This window comes from Ctenopharyngodon idella, chromosome 16 (assembly GCF_019924925.1).
Source record: "Ctenopharyngodon idella isolate HZGC_01 chromosome 16, HZGC01, whole genome shotgun sequence".
NCBI lineage: Eukaryota > Metazoa > Chordata > Actinopteri > Cypriniformes > Xenocyprididae > Ctenopharyngodon > Ctenopharyngodon idella.
The window spans coordinates 25,666,761-25,689,415 of NC_067235.1; the positions used below are offsets into that span (position 1 = coordinate 25,666,761).

The following is a 22,655-nucleotide window of genomic DNA, read 5'->3' on the forward strand; positions in this document are numbered from 1 at the left end:
AGTAAAGTAACACATTACTTTCCACAAAAAATAACTAAGTAACGCAATTAGTTACATTTTTAGGGAGTAACATTATATTGTAACGCATTGCTTTTAAAAGTAACTTTCCCCAACACTGGTGGCCATTAATCGATATCTGTGAACATGCAAATGTGTTATAATATTTGAAATATTAAGTTAAAACTCAGTGGTATACTTCAAGTAAATATTTTAGGGGTTCGACTAACAAAAAAAGCTTGGGAATCCCTGTTGTAAGACTGTTCTAATGTTTTACTTTTCAATAAAATATAATATAAAATAAAATAAATAAATAAAACAAAATTAAATTAAATTAAATTAAAAGAAATGAAATAAAATAAAATGGGAATTATAGGAACTACAATGAATTATTACTGTGAAAATTAAGAAAATTATTACCCTAGCATGAGGAAGACAAGCAGAAACATTGCAGTCAGACAGGTGGTGAGAAGGGCAGGACTGGGCACCCACAAGGTAAATGGATCCTTAGGGGACAGGGGACGGAACTGGCCTCCTGGGAGGAGAGCCTGTTCAAATACATCCTGTAGTTCTACATGGCCTAACTGTGCCAGAGGGACCACTGAGGTGGAAACCACAGACATTTGGTATAAAGGGAGTGAGATCAGTAATAGCAACAGCACAGGAATGTTATTCTTTTTCATATGTGCGTGGTCACCTGTGAGGTAGTAGTAGATACGGACCAGAGAGTGCTCCTGAGAGAATATTTCACACTGGTAGGTGCCTGAGTGCTCTGGCCGGGCAGAGGAGATGAAGTAAAGTGGATCCACTCCAACCGTGACCTCATCAAACCGATCCATCAACATCGTTCTCTCCTGTATGTCAAGTTCAGCATTTGTAAGTACAAAAAAAGAATGGGAAGGAAAGGTTTAAATTTTCTGATTCTTAATATACTATCACATTTAGCAAGTGTATTTATAAAAAAAAAATAAAAACAAGGGGAATGAATGAATGAATGAATGAAATAGTAATTATTATTCATTTTGCTCATTGGTCATTTTAAACTTTGTCAGCCATTCATGATTTGAAGTAATTTCCTCCTCACCACTGCATATCTCCAGACAATCTCTGCATCTGTGGGCAGCAGGAAAGGGACCTTACACCACATCTGAGTCATGTTGTTTTCCTGTACAGTGATTTGCTTCACTGTAAAAGCACATACATTACACACACAGAAATACATTGGACACAGATCTGTAACACTTCACCTTGCAATTGAATGCCTTTTGTCAACAGAAGGACAGAGGCAGCACAGTCTGCCCACCATTCACCTAATTATAATATTTAAACAGAGCCTCTGGAGAGAGCAGCCAAGGAAAAGATACGTTGAGCAGTAATTGTAGCTGTGCTGAGTGGAAATGAATACCACAGTGTGTGGGAGAGGGCCTGCCATCTTAGATGACCCACAGGGCTATCTGTGCAAAATGATATTATGTGTGAAAGTGTGTCAGGGCCCAAGGTTTCGTTTAACAACTTTGCTGTGCTCTTAAGTAGAGTTAAAAGCTATAGATGTCTGCGCTGTGTAAATGCCGTTACATAATTACAGAGGTGGTTCTGTCAGGTTGAGTTATAACATATCCATCATGTCAAGTGTGGAGAGAGTGGGTGGGTGTGGGGCTGCATAGAACTACATATCATAGTAGACTGAACAGAAAACTGGATACGTGAAGGAGCCTGTCAACTCACCAGGGCAATCCAGCGGGAACTCACAGGAGTCGTACTGACAGGTCATGCAGTTATAAACAGCACCTTGCGCCTGGAAACCTAAACAATACATTTTATCCCATTTATATTACAACCCGAATTCCGGAAATGTTGGGACATTTTTAAATTTGAATAAAACGAATAAAATTAAATAAAATGAAAACTAAAAGACTTTCAAATCACATGAGCCAATATTTTATTCACAATAGAACATAGATAACATAACAATTTTATGCACAAAATGAACTCATTTTTGGCACAAATCTGATGCCTGCTACAGGTCTCAAAAGATTTGGGATGGGGGCATGTTTACTATGGTGTAGCATCTCCTTTTCTTTTCAAAACAGTGTGAAGATGTCTGGGCATCGAGTTGATGAGTTTCTGGAGTTTTGGTGTTGAAATTTGGTCCCATTCTTGCCTGATATAGGTTTCCAGCTGCTGAAGAGTTTGTGGTCGTCTTTGACGTATTTTTCTCTATAGGTGAAAGATCTGGACTGCAGACAGGCCAATTCAGCACCCGGACCCTTCTACGACGAAGTCATGCTGTTGTAATAGCTGCAGTATGTGGTTATGCACTGTCCTTCTGAAATACACAAGGCCTTCCCTGAAATAGACGTCGTCTGGAGGGAAGCATATGTTGCTCTAAAACCTTTATATATCTTTCAGCATTCATAGTGCCTTCCAAAACATGCAAGCTGCCCATACCGTATGCACTTATGCACCCCCATACCATCAGAGATTCTGGCTTTTGAACTGAACATAGAACACTTTTCCACTTTGAAACAGTCCATTTTAAATGAGCCTTGACCCACAGGACACGACGGGGCTTCTGGACCATGTTCACATATGGCTTCCTTTTTGCATGATAGAGCTTTAGTTGGCATCTGCAGATGGCACGGCGGATTGTGTTTACCGACAGTGGTTTCTGGAAGTATTCCTGGGCCCATTTAGTAATGTCATTGACACAATCATGCCGATGAGTGATGCAGTGTCGTCTGAGGGCCCGAAGACCACGGGCATCCAATAAAGGTCTTCGGCCTTGTCCCTTACGCACAGAAATTTCTCCAGTTTCTCTGAATCTTTTGATGTTATGCACTGTAGATGATGAGATTTGCAAAGCCTTTGCAATTTGACATTGAGGAACGTTGTTTTTAAAGTATTTCACAATCTTTTTATGCACTCTTTCACAGATTGGAGAGCCTCTGCCCATCTTTACTTCTGAGAGACTCTGCCTCTCTAAGACATCTCTTTTATAGCTAATCATGTTACAGACCTGATATCAATTAACCTAATTAGTTGCTAGATGTTCTCCCATCTGAATCTTTTCAAAATTTCTTGCTTTTTCAGCCATTTGCTGCCCCTGTGCCAACTTTTTTGAAACCTGCAGCAGGCATCAAATTTAAAATGAGCTCATTTAGTGGATAAAAGTGTAAAATTTCTCTGTTTAAACATTTGTTATGTTATCTATGTTCTATTGTGAATAAAATATTGGCTCATGTGATTTGAGAATTCGGGTTGTATAATACTTATTTTAAACTGTACTTGAAAATCAAAAAGCATGTATGTTTGGAGAAGAAGTGTATGGAAGAGCTTGAATATTGTTATCTAAAATGAAAAGATCGTCACACTGGCGCAACCCTTTGGAGTTTTAAACATTTTGGTGCCATGGACCCCCAAACATGATAATCCCCTTGCAAAAGGATCCCCTTTCTAAAATATAAACGCAGCTACATATTTTCATGTACAAAATTTTCATGTACTGTGAAAAATAAAACTATTATAAATATTTGTAAAATATGATCTGGACCCGGACTTCTTTTTTGTGTCAATTTTGTGTCAATAGAAAAAGTTTTCTGATCAGTGTTTGCAATGTTACAGCAGAAAGAAACAGTAATAATGTTTGTTATTATTATTATTAATTAATTTTTTTTCAGTGAACGCCCTAGCTTAAAAACCCTGTTCTGAAGAACCAACAAAGAAAAGATGGAATTTTCTACAAGAATTCTAAAGACGGTCAGTGGTTCTTAAGTAAGCAATAAGGTACGAGAGGCTGTGCTGTATCGTGAATAAATCACGGCTGAAGGGCGTTGTTAGGCACATCGCGAACCCTTCAGCCGTGATTTAATCACGATTCAGCACTAGCCTCGAGTACCTTATTGCTTTTATAAAACGGTTACCACACAATACAAATATTAAAGCCAAAAATATGTATCAATGCAACTTTCATGAAGTAAACTTTCACTAAAGCATTCCTTCCGCAGGAAAAAATAGTCCCTGACCGTGAACAGCAACAGAAGTTACATTATTACGCCATTAAATGGCGGCAAAGACTGTCTTTATGAGTGTATCAGTCAGTAGCAAAGACTTTTACATTGAAAAGACTGAATTGTTGTGAACACGGAACAAGACGCAACTGACAAATGCTTTGACTAGTGCTGTCAGTCACAGGAAAACCCCTTAATTGTTAAAAGAACAAGATAATACATCGGACATTTAAACAGATTTTTTATTATGAACATAGGACTGACCTGAAGGAAAATGCTAAATCTGAATACAGGTAATAAACTCACTCACTCGATCTCTTTCTCACAATACTCTTCTACATAATACAGTAAGCTTCAATTGAGAACACACCATTTTATGTTGCTAAGAGTTGTTGCTGAGGGTGTTATGTAGTGATACACAGAACCATTGGGTGAAGCGTTCATAGCCATGTTTTATCGTGAATAAAACACAGCTATTGACAAATCAGAATCAAGGACAGGAACTGTTTTATAAGGCAAATTTACACCACACTGACAGACGGCGTCAACGTGGACAAACACCAGATTACAGTACGTCAGACATTCCATGACCTGACAAGCGACGCTTCAGCATGTTCAATCTGCGAAAACACGCTCAGACAGACACCAACAGGGGCAACACACTGATCCAACAAAACCCAATGAAGTGTCTGTTGGTGTGGTGGGAACTGGCCTTTACAGGAACACCATCATAAGGGAAATGAGTTTCTTAAGTACTCAGTGGGATATCTGGGACACCTTAGATGCCTAAAGATTCTCCAAAGGTTTCTGACAGTCTAGCAATCTGAGAGACCTCAAATTACATTACAAGCACTTTTTCCATCAGGAGGGTCATGACATAGAGGTAACTCACCACATGGGGGGAAACATCCAGAGGCTGCAAGAAATAGAAATAAAAATAAAAATAACAAAAACACTTTAAGATACTGCAATATCTATGTGCAAGGAATGTATAGTAATTTAATAGTTATTAATACTGAGATGGCTGGGATGATGGCTTAATACTGAGTTGTAAGGCAAGAGAAATTATGAAGATAGAGAGAAATAAGAGGAAATTGTGACAAAACTCAGAAAAAAAATTGAGAGCTGCAGTTTTGAAGATGAAGGCTCAGGTCCAGTTTTTCATGGTTTACCAAGCAAAAGAAATGAAGTGATAATGTGAGTCTCACCTCTGGGCAGCCTTGAGGCTGCTGCAATGAAATTGTTTGCTGCAGCCTGTAACCTGAACTCATACACTGTATCTGAAAAAAAGGGAGGAAAGGGGAGGACAGAACCATTTATCTCAATTCCACTCAAAGCGTGCATGTCAATGATTATATATGTCTGTTCTATCAGGCTCTCTCCCTGACATTTCATGTCAGTCTCTGTCTGTCTTTTCCGCTTTCCACAGTTTGAAAGAAAGATGGACTCTGTACTTAAAATGCTGCATCAACAACTTAATTATTGAACAATTAGAAATCACCTAAAGTAAGCACTTCTTTTTGAAAAGTTTCAAGAATCTGTATTTTCTCAGAAGCATATAGATCAATTATTGTTGTATTAGGTAAAACTTGTAATCAAACCACTGGAACGGACAGGTTTACAGCTTTACCACATCCAGCTTGTCATAAATACACTGCGTTTCTGGGTGCGGAAAGTGTAAGCAATCACTTCACATTTGTACACATCAGTTTTCAGAATATGTTATGTAAGAAACTGAGTCTCTAGGCATGTTTATCCTTTGTAATCTAAGTACTGTTGGAGTTCACTGATAAAGAGTATCAACACATTTAGCCTACTATTTCAAATGAATCACATCTGAAAGTAAATATTTAGCCTACTCTGTTGTCTCCTGGTAAATCCTTCTACAGGTTGTTGGTTATAGACTAATTAATTGTCAGAGCCTAGGTCTGGTCTCAAACAAACAGTTATCACTTGGTTGCTGGATATATGTAAATGAATTAGATGAATCTGTTACCATCATTTGTCTGCTCGTCAAATTCCTCCACTATAGGCATAATTTCAGCTATCAAGATATTCTTCAGCATCACGTCATAGCCTCTTCCTGAGAAGGAAATACAAAACAATAGCTGTACAACAACAAACTGTAAATTTCATCAAATTTAATTAGGCTACTGTTTAAGAAAACCTAGCTGAAATTCATAAAACAGAGTAGAAATGACAGAAATTAGTGACAAGTTAATTAGGACACATCTTACATATTGAAGAAAACATTGTACTACAGTGTGGAAAACCGTGAATGTGACCACTTCTTCCAAACGATGCACATTGATGACATTTTTATACTTTACATTTTATACAATGGAAAATATAACAGATAAAACCGATCATGGATTTCAATAACGCAAAACTCTTGTAAGAAATATAATTGCGCTGTAGCTTTCTTGCATAGCAACTTTGTGTTACGTTAGGAACTAGGCCTATGTAAACCAGCAGAAGGATAACATTCATGAATTTGGGTAATAAAACATCATAAAACAACATTTAATAATATTTAGGTTGTTAACATTTTTATTATAAAAAATAAACGTATTATAAAAAGCAAAACGACCCTCGAGGCCGTGCCGTATTGCGAATATATCACACTGCGCATCGGTACTCACAAATCCTTTAGCTGTGACGACACTACAGCACAACTTCTCGTACGGCAGGCATTGCTTAGTAGCATAATAATAATAGTATGTGATTTCTTAATTCTTACCTACTTTCCCTGCCTCCGTTACTCTCGGTTCATTGTTGAATATGCGATCCAGTGTTTTGAAACAAGAGTCTACATTCCTTATATTATATTCGGTAAGAATATGGCCCCAACACAAACGAAGACTGTCATCGACATCGATAAAGCACTGATAACAATTCAAGGCTGTGCTAATAAACGAGCTGAAAAGCAACAGCTTCACAATCAACACAAACATTTCTGTTTTTACTGGAACTGTTACTGTGTTATTTCTCAACGTTCTTGAGGAAATATTATGAAACTAAACAGCTTGAGAAAATTCAGTTGAATGATTACATCATCATGACGAAATAGTTATTACATTAGCCCAGTATATAACCGTTGGAAAACGGTTTTTAACGGCTCTGCATTAACCCAGCAAAGGCATCTTTACACAGCCGAGTTAAGCCGGGTCTGTACCTGCTCAAAATTCTGTGTAAAGACGCAATGCCACATAAAAGCAGACCTAAAATACGCCGGGCCTGACCCACCTCAGCCCCTAGCATCAAAGGCGATTCTGATACTGTTTTGGTTCAGTGTAAATGAACGCGAGCTTTTGCCGCACTAAACTATGTCATTGTCATGACAACCAAAAGCACTGTCAGCTCAGGCGGCGCGAGAATCAAAATCGGGAGACAAAATATAGACCTCGCTTCATATTGTTTTAGGAAAATTTAAAAAAAAAATGTATACCAACAAGAGACAGTGAAGTAAAAGTGTCCTGTACTCACACCGTGAAGTCTCCGTTTATAATCTTCCTTTGAAGGGGCAGATCACTGCGCTGCTACATTTCTCTCAGATACGGTAAATGCTTAACACAATCAGCGTCACTGTAATTGTGTATTGTTATGTTATATTCCAAAAATCCTCTCTTTGAGGAAGATATTTTCACCCACACACGACGGTCTGGTGACATCTGCTATTCTGCCTGAAATGCTAACGCTAGCATCAATGTTCGTTTGTTGTGCCAGTGACTTTATGGCTCTTTGAAAAAAAAAAAAAAAAAACTTTCGCCCTCTTCTGCGGTGATGTACCCGGTGTAAAAATTCATCATTTTTTGTAGCACTTGATCCAAATGTAACAATTTTATTAAGAAATAGAAGATAACAGTACCACAGAATTATGACAAACATCAAAGCGTGAGATAGCTATAGCACGCAGAGAAAATATTTTTTTTATTTTGAGTTTTATTTCATTGTTTATTATTTGATTATTTTTAAATTCATTTTGTTAAAACTGTAGTTTTAAAATAGTAATGTTCAAAGCATTGTTTCCCGCTATTTTAATTTCTGTGTAAATGCATTTATGCCGCTTCAGAGAAGCATTAAACATTCTGTGTAAATGCACATTTTTGTGATTTTATGCCGTTACAGAGTTGGTTTCTGTGCCGCTTTTTCTGTGTAAAAATGCTTTAATATAGATAAGATGGTGATTATTTGTGTTACAATTAAAATATAACTATTAAAGTCTAATAATGCAGTTTCAATCAATTATAGCAGGGGTGTCCAATCCTGCTTCTGGATGGCCACATGTGACTGTTCTGAAGAGTTCATCTCCAACCCCAATTAAACACACCTGAGCCAGCTAATCAAAGTCTTACTAGCCATACTAGAAACTTCCAGGCAGTTGTGTTGAGGCAAGTTGGAGCTAAACTCTGTAGGACAGTGGCCCTCCAGGACCAAGTTTGGACACCCCTGGGTTATCCACCTGTTTCCGCGGGGCGCTACTGTAAAAAAGAACGTGGGTACAACTTCCGGTGAGGCGGCGGAGTTAGCATACCAATGGTATTTTGTGTGCTAATTAGCGAAGAGGCCAAGTGTTTTTCGGATCATTGTTTACTTTGTAAAGTTGCAAACCTTAATGAGAGATGTCGCTACGGCACTCAGGGACAACATTTCAGTTTAGTACATTTATTAGTTAATAATATCACAATACAATAAACAGTTTTCGTGCCCTTAATTGTCCTTTACTTTACTGACCTTCCACAAAAGTGCTGCTGCATGTCTACAAGAGCATCCTGGCCCTGAAACACATGAAGAACCCGCTGTCTGTTCTTCACCTGTCACTGATGCTAGCACCAAAGCCTTATGATGTGATATTTTACTTCTACTGGTGCCGTGCGTGCCAGAGCCAGTCGCATTTCCACTGTCATATATGCGATGCTAAAGGCTATTTATGTTAACCATTGCGATAATAAATACACACGTTTATGGAAAATACCAGAGACTGCTTGAGGAACGTAGACATTTCTTATATGATTATAATCGTGTATTTATTTGGTTTAATGTTTTATCTCTCTCTTCCCTGTGCCTTTGTTGATACCGGATGCATGGGCATATCTTTCACAGATTCACACACTCCGGTTAACTCGTATAACTCATAACTCCTGTTTTCCTCTCATGAGCTCCCTCTGTTGCTCTGGCTGAAAGGATCAGGATAGATAGACAGGAGAGATCGCTCAAACGTCCTCGGATTGCAATCATCACATAATTTAGAGGAAAATTAATAGAAATGCTCAGAAAAATGACGTAAACATAGGGTATGTTATCAATATATTTCTAAATGTGTAAGCCTTTGGACTTAAAAACCGTAATGGAGTTGTTTTGTGCATTCTTGTGATCGTAAATAAATGGAAGCAGGTGCAACTGAATAGGTATGTGTTTTCTTTTTATGTCAATATAAATATCAGTTAGATTTAGCATGATTGATGTGCACTCCTAACATAAATTAATAAATTACTGTTACTGTAAAAATTTGTATTGCAAAACATTGTTCAAATATTGATGCTGGAATCTTAAATCTTTAAGTTAAACCCAAACGTTCGCAAGTTTGGATCGCTAAATCTTGAATGACTGTCAACTGTTGAATGAATGAGTGTCACGTCCAGCTTGTTTACTTCGAACCGGAAGACGCTCCCACTTTTGACGCAAGGCCTCATGGGGCGTAGGAAACTTGTGGATAGGCTTATGTAGTTTTCTTGAAGGGCTAGTTCACCCAAAAATCAAAATGATGTCATTTATTACTCACCCTCATGTTGTTCCACCCCCACAAGTCCTTCGTTCATCTTTGGAACACAAATTAAGATATTTTTGATAAAATCCGATGGCTCAGTAACGCCTGCATCGCTAGCAAGAACACTCTCTTTTTCAATGCCCAGAAAGCTACTAAAAACATATTTAAAACAGTTCATGTGACTACAGTGGTCCAACCTTAATATTATATAGTGACGAGAATACTTTTTGTGCGCCAAAAATAGCGACTTTATTCAACAATATCTAGTGATGGGTGATTTCAAAACACTGCTTCATGAAGCTTTGAAGCTTTACGAATCTTTTGTTTCGAATCAGTGGTTCGAATCGCTCTGAACCACTGATTCGAAACAAAAGATTCCTAAAGCTTCGAAGCTTCATGAAGCAGTGTTTTGAAATCACCCATCACTAGATATTGTGGAATAAAGTCGTTATTTTTGTCACACAAAAAGTATTCTCGTCACTTTATAATATTAAGGTTGAACCACTGTACTCACATGAACTGTTTTAAATATGTTTTTAGTAGCTTTCTGGGCATTGAAAAAGGGAGTGTTCTTGCTGGCGATGCAGGCCTTACTGAGCCATCGGATTTTTATCAAAAATATCTTAATTTGTGTTCCGAAGATGAATGAAGGTCTTATGGGTGTGGAACGACATCAGGATGAGTAATAAATTACATAATTTATTTACTTTAAAGAGTCAGTCCACCCAAAAATGAAAATTGTGTTTCACCTAAAAATGAAAATTCATCATTTACTCACTACTACTTTCCAAACTTGTATGACTTTTGTTTTTTCTGTGGAACATAGAAGATATTTTAAAGAATACTGGTGGGTTCCGATTGACTTCCATTATATAGAAAAAATACAATTGAAGTCTATGGGAGCCGAAACTGTTTGGTTACCAACATTCTTCAAAATATCTCCTTTTGTGTTCCACATAAAAAAAGAAAGTCTGACTTAAAGATTTAGAATGACATGAGAGTGGGCAAATGATGGCAGAATTTTAATTTTTGGGTGAACTATCCCTTTAACATAGGTGAGGCTAGTTTGTCTTGATCATGCAGTGACTCCAGACAAAAGCAATATATCCATGTGATGTTCATGGTGGTCTTGTGTAGTGTTCTACACTATTTCTTGTTACTAATTTACTCCATTGTCTTTCAACCCTCTTCCTGCTCCCATTATGCATCATTTTGCTGCAAAGTGAAGAGATCGGGAGTGTGTGTGTGAAAGAGAGAGGGGAAAGAGAGAGAAGGAAAATGGGAGGGAGAGGGTGATGCCTGTGTGCCTGTTGATGATGGTGGTGGGGTGCCGTGATATTGCAAATGATCCAAATTGACTGGAACAAAGGGAAAAGAAAAGGCATTCTGTGCATGTGATCGATCACTGATCTCTGAGCAGCAGACGAAAGAAAGGAAAAAGACAAAACATCAAATTACAATAATGTGACATTAGAAAAAGCATAATTGCCATTTTAAATAGATCAATATAAAGGTTGAAACATATTAAACAAAAAAAAAAACTAATATGGTAGGATGGGGAAGGACTCCCAACATAGTCAATGTGTGTGTGCCTGAGAAATAGAGAGAGGACTACCAATCAAGACCACAAGCTCATTGCATCCCATATCCCACACCCCTCCCCCCTATTCCATCACCCCAAAACACCCTCTCCTCCCTCCACCCCCTCTTCCCTGTCTTTTCCAAAGTGTCGCCATGGTAACGAGACAGGGTGCCTAATACATGAAGTTAATATATTTCCCGTGGCAGGAGCGACTTGGGTACTAATGCATTCATCTGTCTCTGCAAAGACAAGCCAATCAATAGTGAGCAGGAGCCCCACCGCAGGCCTGCCAGAGACGGCCTATAAGTAATGATCAGAAGACAGGTAGCATTGCGCCGCACTGTCCTGAGATGCTTATTCTACAGCTGGCCTTCCAACAGGAGGCCATAAAGTCACAGAGGGTGTGCTGAAAAATTAACATATCATGGAGTGTCGGTGTCCCTTTTTCTTGGGTTCATTTTTCAATGTGTGAATTCGAATGTGCGTCACATGTGGGACAGTGACATTTTTCTACAATATGAAATGTTATATTTGGGATTTATCGACAGCCATGATAGAAACCTTTGCGTCTAACATGTTTCGATGATGCTTTGTGGGATGTTTCATTTCCATTCAATTCAAGTTTATTTGTATAATATTTTTCACAATACATATAGCACATAGCAGCTTTACAGAAAATGCTTGTTTCAATATACAAAATGAGTTTGTCAAAGTAATGTCCATATGACAGTAATATACAGCTATAATATAATACACATTATGTGGTTAGTTAACACCATGTATTAATTTAAGCAGTCACAATATACATGTTATGCAGCAATTACAACTTGTGCTTGAATTTCTTTTGCATCAGTTTAAAAGAGGACTATTGATAAGTATTACAAATTATACCTGAAAAAAGGGGTTTGGACTGCATTGCGCCGCTCAGATTCAGTAACATTTTCACACTCACTTCATTCAAGCTGTCAAGGTGAACAGAGAGCAGTAAACACATAATTGCACCAAACAACTAAAAATTCTCTTTGTGGGATGTTTAATTTCTCTTTCATTAATGATTAAAAAAAAAAAAAAAAAAAAAATAGCTTCATTGATAAGCATGAACCAATTACGCACATAAAAGTAAGAAAGCTCACTGATATTTAAAAACAAGGTACTATGAGAGCATCAGATGATAATGCATATTGACATATTTGCATCAACAACTCTGTACAGTATGTCCATAAATATATCTGTCTTGTCTTGTATGCACCGAATGATAGTATGAGTGTTGATAATATTATGGGGTCACCACCCTTGGCTGTCTTCTCATTGGATCATTTCTTTGTGTAGAAAATAAAGCCAGCCAATAGGGTGTGTCCCCAGTATTCACTACCTCATCTGGAGCACAATCTAATAATTTACAGTGTAAGAACTCCAAATCTACACATAAAACTGCTCTTTTTCAGCATGTTTAATCAGGTTCTGATAATACAGTTAAAATTGATTTAAAGACACAATAAAAAGGCAAATGTTTTCCCTTTGTTTGACTTTTTGGGATGACGGCGCATGCAGCCCTGTTCCTGAGGACCTCACCTGTGACCTAGTTTGACCTCACAGGTTAAGGGTCTCAGGGACAAAGAGACATACTGTGAAAAAACAGGACCATGTTGCTGGAATTAATGCACAAATACGTCATGCTTTCAAACATGTTTTCTTTTTACTGATGCCTTCAAAACATTTAAAGCACCTGGAAAAAGGGCGCCGACTGCATTGCGCTGTCCAGATTTTCACCCTCACTCTGTTCAGACAGTGAAGGCACACAGAGAGCAGTAAACACATAATGTTTGCACCAAACTGTGTTGTGTCAGTCATAATAAAACCATGGGGTGTTGTTGATGGGTACTTTTACTGCAATATGTTTCACCGCAGAGGCTGTAAGCAGTGGCATCATCCTCTGCACGAATCTACAAGGAGCTTTAGGAAAACCTCATCCGCCTGAGGAGCTTTTCCTTTGGAAAAATCAAAGGTACATTCGCTGACTCCTGAGACGAAGATAGAGGATTTCTCCGCAATATTACATAACAACCATTAGAAAAACTGATCAAATAAAATGAACTTAGAGTGTGAAGTAATTCTTAGTAAATCATTAAATAAAAAGCCATAAATCATCAACAAAAACAGCCAGAACCATGTTAACACTTGAACGGCACCTTCAGCTGTCACCAGGTAACATGAGGACAGGGCTAAATGGAATAGCGACAGCAACAGTATGTGGAAGTAATCCAATTTCCCCCCAATGTCCAGGTGTTTGGTTGAAACCTGTTAAGATAAAAATAATACAAATATGAATATATCCAATATTAACATTTTAGGAGGCTAAACAAGTGGATTCATGTTACACAGTGCACAAACTGCAAATGGGGACCCGAAGAAGATAAAATGGTGCAATAGTGCCCCTTCTTGGCAGACAGCTGGTACAACTGACACAGTGACTGAGTGAGTAGAGACACCAAACTGTTAAAATTCGTCATCCTGACCATCACTAAATGGGGAAAGATTATCAATAATAAAAATGTTTCTTTAAAAAAATAAAATAAAATGTGTGAGTCGACACTGATTGAGACTAGGCGGTTGTAGACATGCAACACTAGACTGTATACAGATTCAAAAATACTATGATGATAAAATATTTCTCAAACATCACAGTGTCATGAATAATGAAAATGACTGCAGTAGTAGTTAAACCCACAGTTCTATTGTCTTTTTAAAACATACCAAAAAAACACGCTTTTAATAAACCAAACAAGCGTACTTCAAAGCATCACTCCATCTCTGCATTAGAGACACATCATCTGTGCACAGGTGTGTCAATCACAAGTGCCACAATAAACTGTCTACGACAAATACAAGCCTCTGCTGTGCCCCAAAAAAATGCATGATGATGTAGCAAAGGTGAATGGCAAAAATCCAAAAGGAGATACACTACCTTATCATGGCATCTGGACATGCAGACTTTGACAATGTCAACCTTTGTGGCGAAAAAAAGTGCATGTCGACATACGAAGTCTGTCGAAAACTAAGCAAATAAGACGAAAAAAACAGCTCACGTGCAGCATGAAGGATGCGGAAATGTGTCTGACTCCGAAAAGTTAAACCTGATGAGACAAAGACAAAGTGAAAGAAAACGAGAAAACGTCCATCCTTTCTACTCTCTATAGGTCCAATCTAAGTGTCTGGTCATCTCTCCCTCTTTCTATGGAAAGAGAAAAACAGTCAGACAGCCAGTCAGACACACAGACAATGAGCTCACAAGCAGGTAGAGCAAAGACAATCACACTGATCCCATAGGTAGCACACAACCTACCTCCCCTACAGCAATCCTATAGTCTACAGCACCACGAGCCCCTCAGACTGTGTCCTCCCTGTCAGACAGACACTCACGCACACACACATTTTCTGCCTTTGCCTTTGAGTCTTCCATCACTCTGTCTCTCTTCTCAGCATCTCAAGCACTCACATGCCTTGTCCCCAATCTCAAACTCTCGCTTTTTTCCTCTCAGTCCCTCCCTAGCCTACAACATCCCTATTCTCTCTCTCTCTCGCTTTCCCTCGCTCACGTTTTTTCAGGCATCGTGTCTCCGTTACTACCCCTGCCCCCCTTCTTTCGCAGTCTGTGCGCTCGTGTATGCGTGCGTCTGAGAGATGAAATGTGTGTGAGAGACAGAGGGAGCAGGGAGGGGGCAAAGGGGAGAGGAGAAGAGAGTCGAGAGTAGGAAGGAATGGGAAACGAAGGGGGAGGGTCAGAATCTCAAACAGGGTGAGAAGCCACAGAGCATCAGGCTAGCAAAATGATAAAGCGCTAGAAAATATTACTCCCCGCGTTTGCCGCAATCTTCTGTTAATCAATCTGCGGGTACGTCTCATCAGATTACGCTCAGTCTTCCTGACATGCCGCACGGCTACATCAGTACAGCAAAACGGCTATAGCTACTTGTGCACTAATGTGCTCACACAGTACTACATATATTTTTCAGCACCTGAAGCATCGCATTTTGTGCATTTGAATCCACTTGCAGCAGGTTAAAATGGACATTAAAAGGATAGTTCATGCAAAAAAATATATATAATTCTGTCATTTCCAAACCTGTATGACTTTCTTTCTTCTGCAGAACACAAAAGAAGATACTTTGAAAAATGTATTTTATTCATTTAGAGAAAGTTGATGGGGTCCAATGTTCTAGGGTCCAACAACATTGAACCCCATTGACTTTCAATGAATAGACAAAACAAAGTATCAAAATATTTTTGAGCCACAATATTTTTTGCATGTTTGCATAAGAAAGTAAGTCAAACAGGTTTGGAATGACATAAGGACCAGTAAAAAAATGGTAGAATTTAAATTTTTTGGGTAAGCTATCCCTTTAAACAACAAATAAAACAATATTGTCAGGGATATTGTGCGTCAAACTGTATTATCCACTTAATGTGACATGCCATATATATTAATGGTACCCTTTGGAAAATAATACTATAATCAGGTCATGTGTCACAGAAATGCATTGTATGTGTCTAAAAAAAATGTATAAATTCACATTTATAGACATACACGCACTTATGCATCTGAGAATGATAGCAAAATCATAGCACATCAACAGTTATCTGGAAAAATCAAAAGTTAGAAACAATTTAATCTGCTTCAAACATTCATTTCTAAGACTAAATGCTGCATTGTCCTCACATGGCCTCTTTAGCCAGCCACACTCCAGTCCCACAGCCTCAGTGGAGGTGTAGCGTTTAAATATGATTTATGACATGCTGGTACAGTGAGTGGGGGTGGCTACTCGTTTTGCTTTGAGAGCGAACAGTAACAAAGACAAAGATAGGCTCAAATAGCAATGAGGAAGAGCTAAGAGGGAATAGCCCCTTTTCGTGCCATCGCAACCAGCGGGTATGAAAGCCCCTTGTTCTGGAGCCAAAATGTCTGCTGCAGACATCTTTATTAGTACAGTCTGAGATAAAGACGTTCAGACATTGATGCGCAGGAACATGAAAGGCCCACTAGTATGGATCGGCTGTACATTAGCTTTACAGCAGCTTATTCAAAGGGAATGCTTAATAACCTCCATTTCCACAACACAGAGGGATGGCAACAGCTGTTATTAGTGTTGCTGACTGCAGGCAGTCTAGGTGTTATTTGCAAAAGCTTGTGCTTTATCTGGTTCTCTTTCATGTTCATTTCTATGCTTCTTCTTATTTTCTCTAAATATCTACCCCTCCATCTCCTTTCGCCCTTTATATTTTCTAATGTTCTCCCCTTACTTCTTTTGTATTTTTTTTACATCTCTTTTTTATTTTTACTTTGAGCTGCTTTGTGCGGTCTCCGTGTGCACGGACGCTGCAATGCTGTCCAGTGTACTGCATGCCTGCAATAAGGGAGCACAATGAGACAAAGCACTGAGGTTCTTGCTGGAGGAATGACGTCACCGTGCTTGGTGCAGGTCCCCCCATTTCAGGGCCCGGGTGGCCACACTTCTAAGTCACTCTCAACTGAACCGCTCATCACGTGGCAAGACATCCGCTTCCTCGAGTCACCAGACAAATGTCAGGAAAATTTCCACTCAGGTTTGAGTTGGAGAAGGATGGTTGTGCTACAAAATAGGAAAGACTGGGGATAGTTAGCACTCTAGGTAACATTATTTTTCAGGGTAGGTTTTATATGGATAGATTTATATATATACACTTGCAAAAGTGTAAATGTTTGTGGTCTGTAAGATTTTTAATTGTTTTTGAAAGGAGTCTTTAATGCTCACCAAGGCTGAATGTAATTGATAATACAGTAAAATACAGTAATTTTATAAAATATTATTACAATTTAAAATAAACATATTTTAAAATGTAATTTATTCCTGCATGGCAAAGTTGAAGTTTCAGCATCATTACTCCAGTTTTCAGTTTCACATGATCCTTCAGAAATCATTCTAATATGCTGATTTGCTGCTCAAGAAACATTTCTTATAAGATTAGTTCACTTTCAAATGAAAATTACCCCAAGCTTTACTCATCCTCATGCCATCCTAGGTGCATATGACTTTCTTCATTCTGATGAACACAAACGGAGGTATATTAATAAATATCCTGATGCATCCGAGCTTTATAATGGCAGTGAACAGTGGTCATGAGTATGAAGCTGAAGAAAGTGCCTCCATCCACATCCATCATAAACATACTCCACATGGCTCCGGGGGTTAATAAAGGCCTTCTGAAGCGAAGCGTTTGTGTAAAAAAATAAAAAATAAATAAATATATATATATATATATATATATATATATATAACAAGTTATATAATATATAACAAGTTATAAAGTAAAATATCTAGCTTCCGCCAGTCCGCCTTCTGTATTCTACTTACGAAGAAAGTGTAAAACTCTTGCAGTTCAAAAAGCTTACGCTATGTCCTACGCCTTCCCTATTCAACTTACGGAAAAAGCTTAACTGATGCAACGCCAGTTCCGTTTTTTTTCGTAATTTGAATACGGAAGGCGGTCTGGCGGAAGCTAGATATTTTACTTAATAACTTGTTAAATATGGATATTTTTTTTACACAAATGCTTCGCTTCAGAAGGCCTTTATTAATCCCCCGGAGCCGTGTGGAGTACACGTTTATGATGGATGGATGTGGATGGAAGCACTTTCTTCAGCTCATACTCGTTGGTCCCGTTCACTGCCATTATAAAGCTCAGAAAACAGTTAATATTTGTGGAAACTGGAATTTATTTTTCAGGATTCTTTGATGGATAGAAAGTTCAAGGAACAGCATTTATTTGAAATATAATACTTTTGCAGCATTATGTCTTTACTGTCACTTTTGATCAATTTAATGTGCCCTTGCTGAATAAAAGTATTTTTATATTAACTCAAAACCCAAACTTTTGAAAGGTAGTGCATATATGAAAAGTGATGAATATATAGAAATAAATATTAAATGCACCATTTAAAAATATCAGCAAATATTTTAATATTGTCTAAAAATTAATGAAAATAATAAATTGTATAAAAGTATTACATTTAATATGAGCAGCTCCAATAAAAAATTTGGATCCAATAAAAAAAAAAAAATACCATTGTGCTAAAACCACAGATCAACCTTTCAGTTAAAATCTACCTTAATTATATAGAATGTATAGTGTGGTTAAATTGTGCATACTGAAGCTAATAAAATAAAATATAAAATTATAAAATAAATATTTAAGACTAACAAGTTTAAAACCAACATAAAAAAACACTGCTGGAAAAACATATTTCAGTAGCTGGATTTTTGACTCAAAAAATAGTTACTAAGACACATCCATTGTGACAACTTGCCCTGGTTTCCCCAATACAAATACACTCAACCACAGGACACACACAACTTTAAATGCACAAGCAAGCGTTTGCAAGCACATACACACACCACATTTATCATAAAATTGAGATTCTGTAACAAAACGTGCCAATTATTTGTGTGAATGAAGCTGATCTGAGCAGCAGTAATAGAGAAGCAGTGGAAGTGGGTGAAGGGTATGAAATTAAAGCAGAATATGAGGGCAGAACTGGTCCAGTCTGTGTCGCAGGCACACAGCAATGGAGAACAGACACCGAAACATATCATTTTAACACATACCATTATGGTGTGTGAACTGAACACTGAATCTTCAATATACAACAGAGAAATTATCGACATCTGACCACAGAACAACCTCTCAGCACACCTCCAGTAGGATATATGCTGATACATGCCCTTTTTCCCACCCTATAGAGGTGAAAGAGGAAGAAAGAGACAGAGTGAGGGAGAAAGAGAATAAAAAGAGAGAGAGAGAGAGACAGAGGGGGAGTAAAAGAGAGCTACAACGCAATGCGGATGCTGGCTGTCTGAGCCACCAGCCAGACACACAGGGGGAGATGGGGAGGAGGAGGAGGAGGATGGGGATGACTTGGATGGCGATGCAGAGATAGGAGGCACAAACAAATAAACACACAAACACACACAAACAAGCAGCAAAAGCTTTTTGCTTTGTTAACTGTTTCTGCTGTTTCTGAGTGAAAAAATGTTCACTCATAATTTCATATCAGTATTCTACAGTTAAAAATTACTTAGTTAATTTAGAAAATTTATTAGAGAAAATAAATCATTCATCTGATATAAAATATGTAATCTAATAAGCATTTAATTAAAAAAAAAAAAGATTAAAAAAGCATGATCTGAAAGTCTTGGTTATCAGACATTTTATCTAATTGGATGCCAGTGGCAATATATCAGTACTAAAATGTTCTCAGCATTTCTAACGCCAATACATACACGACGCCGCATACCATTGGTCTGACAAAAATTCATTTTCACGAATGCGTTGCTTATCAATCTTTATATGATACAGACTACGAAGGGCTGCTGCTTTTGTGTCATTTACATTCCTCTGCCACCACCAGACAAAGAATGACTTTGACTTCACAACATGCACACTACCTTAAACTACCTGCTGCTGAAGTTTCCAATGTATAATAAAAAAAGCTTGTCTTTGGTATTGCATGCAGCAATAAAGGCCCTGTTTACACTAGTGCGTTTTTGTTTTAAAACTGCGTTTTAAAATGAAAACGATCCTCGTCTGCACTGGCATTTCCACAGTGTTTCAGAAACGATCTCCGTCTACACTACACGGCCGAAAACGCATGTCACATGACCGTTAATGCATACTAAGCATGCGCGTACACGTGTAAACAGTTGCTTCTTGCGCATGTAGGCAGCTGCAGTATTAAAAAAAATGCAGAGTTTAACTGCACAATTGCTGCTAAAAATGACAACAAACCCAGCAAAGATTGCAGTTCATTCTCCATGTTACTGTTTACACGGTCGTCAAGGATACGCAGAGCAAACGTGGGCAGCCACGCCATCGTTTTCAAAAGTCTCCGTTTTGGTCCGTTTATACTAAAATGTAACCCCGGCGTTTTCAAGCTAAAATGGGGTCTGCAGCATTTTCGAAAGTCTCTGTTTTCAAAGTTCGAAAACGCCGGCGTAGTGTAAACGACAGGTGTAACCGTAGCGAAACGTATGCATTTTAAAACAAAAATGCACTAGTGTAAACGGGGCCAAAGTACAGTCAGATTTGAACATCATGTGTTGCATGACATACAGTGGGGTCCAAGAGTCGGAGGCTAGTGAAAGTGCTTCTGTTTTGCATTTCATACAACTTTTTCATCATTACAAATTATAAAATCCGCACAACAATTTGTGAAAAGTTGAAATGAAAAATTACCATTCCACAAGTTGATGATCATGTTCTCCTGCATGATTTGACAATGATCCAAAGACCATCTTGAGCTTCAACAGAAGAATATCTGACTGTCTGTAAAAAGTGTTTATCTCACAAATTTGCATATTTGATTAGTGACCTAAAAATAGTGCAGATTCTTTAATATTTATGAATCATTCTAGATCACATTGTTTTATTGTATTACATTTTTCCAATATCCTACAACTTGGTTTACTTCCAGATTTTAAATGAGAGTTTGAATCTCTGATGGCTCAATCTGGGACCCCTAGCAGGTCTTTAACAAGTCACATATCCACTACATAGACATGCTGTAACTGAATCATTGCTCCTGGCTGTCCACATGAGCTCATCCCATGCTGCTTCTGCCATCATAGTTGGGTCCTGATAGCCGTAAGCGTGCAGCCGCAGGGAAAGCTAGAAGGTTGTACAGTTATCTCCGGGCTGTTTATTATGCGAAACCATACAACCAACTACCTCACACCGCAACGCACATGCAGGGCCACATACTTCTCCGTGAAAAGCCCAGTAGAGAGACTGCCGAGGACCTTATTACTCCGTTGCCAGATAAACTGGTGCATCTTTTTATGTTACCATTACCATTTTTTTCCACTGTCATCTCTTGAATGTTGATGTTTCAAAGGCATTTATATGCATAACAAAGTTAATATATCCTCAAAAAGTAGAAAATGGGTGTGCTGCCAGAGCACTATATGTATGACCAGTGGTGCTCATTGGAAACATGAGGTAACTATAAATAAAAAAACAGTTAATTTAAAGGTATTCAAGTGGTTAAAGTTGAAAAGACTAAGCAAATTAATCAGGCTTAAATCATTAAAATTTTAAAGGTACACCATGTAAAAAAACAAAATGCATTTTGCAGAAAAACATTGTTTTGGTTGTTCTTCGGCTCTGTGTGACTGTGTGGATGAATATAAACCCTTCACAATAGATAATGCTTTACAATGAACTCTGTTAAAGAGCTAAATATGGCAATTTATCTGTTCAATAAAATACCCTACTCACCTGCTGCCATCTCTGCATCGCTTTTACAACATTTTTAAATCTCGCCGTCTCTGAAAAGCCAAGCCAATGTTGATTCTTGTTTATTACGAGCTCTGTTGTGTTCTCTTTTTGCCAACAGGCTCCATATCAACCTTTCTTGCTCATTGTGACAACTAACCTACTCCACTCCCACACAAAAAGTAGCCGGAGCAACTTTTCTAAACACTTATAATAGCCTTAGCATACACTCTAAAAAATGCTGGGTTGTTTCAACCCAAATTTGGGTAAAATATGAACAAACCCAATTGTTGGGTTGAAGGGTTAGTTCACCCAAAAATCAATTTTCTGTCATTAATTACTCATCTTCATGTCGTTCCAAACCCGTAAGACCTTTGTTGGTTCAACCTTCATGTTATGAAGCGACAAGAATACATTTTGTGCGCAAAAACAAAACAAAAATAACAACTTTATTTAGCAATTTCTTCTCTTTCCTGTCAGTCTCCTATGCTGTTCACGTAGTAAACACAGTGCAGCGCTTCCGGGTTCTACGTCAGAACGCCAGCTAAGTATTGGCTGACGCTGTGCTGTTTACAACATCAACAGCATAGGAGACTGCCAGGGAAAAGAAGAAATTGTTGAATAAAGTAGTTAATTTTGTTTCGTTTTTGCGCATAAAAAGTATTCTCGTTTCTTCATAACATTAAGGTTGAACCACTGTAGTCACGTGGACTATTTTAACGATGTCTTTACTACCTTTCTGGGCCTTGAAAAGTACGTAAGTAAATTTTATTTATAAAGCAGATTTAAACATAGCAGAGCTATCCAAAGTGCTGAACAGAGTGAGGAAACATAAAATGAAATTAAAACAGAAATAAAACAGAGCAAAAAACCAAACAAAACAGACAATAAACAGCAAAATAATATTAAAATATTAAAATGCTAGGGAGTAGAGATATGTTTTCAATTTTGATTTAAAAATGGTAATCGAAGGTGCAAGGCGGATGTCCAAAAGCAA

At 38.0% G+C, this 22,655-nt stretch overlaps 1 protein-coding gene across 4 annotated transcripts in view; it reads right to left on the minus strand.

The window, feature by feature from the left end:
* spaca6 (sperm acrosome associated 6) overlaps positions 1–22,655 on the minus strand; it is a 45,142-nt gene that overhangs the window by 1,795 nt on the left and 20,692 nt on the right. Inside the window, exons 1-8 of one of the 4 annotated variants that reach the window (XM_051865911.1) lie at positions 8,739–8,899; positions 6,001–6,087; positions 5,213–5,284; positions 4,897–4,920; positions 1,723–1,800; positions 1,082–1,182; positions 695–851; positions 418–598 (exon numbers count right to left, since the gene is read on the minus strand). In XM_051865911.1, the coding sequence (XP_051721871.1) occupies positions 418–598; positions 695–851; positions 1,082–1,182; positions 1,723–1,800; positions 4,897–4,920; positions 5,213–5,284; positions 6,001–6,070 (683 nt within the window). In that variant the 5' untranslated portion in view covers positions 6,071–6,087; positions 8,739–8,899. Of the gene's footprint in view, positions 1–417; positions 599–694; positions 852–1,081; positions 1,183–1,722; positions 1,801–4,896; positions 4,921–5,212; positions 5,285–6,000; positions 6,088–6,744; positions 7,056–7,490; positions 8,132–8,738; positions 8,900–22,655 lie in introns of those variants that run through there. The other 3 variants (XM_051865912.1, XM_051865909.1, XM_051865910.1) reach the window with 3 other exon arrangements.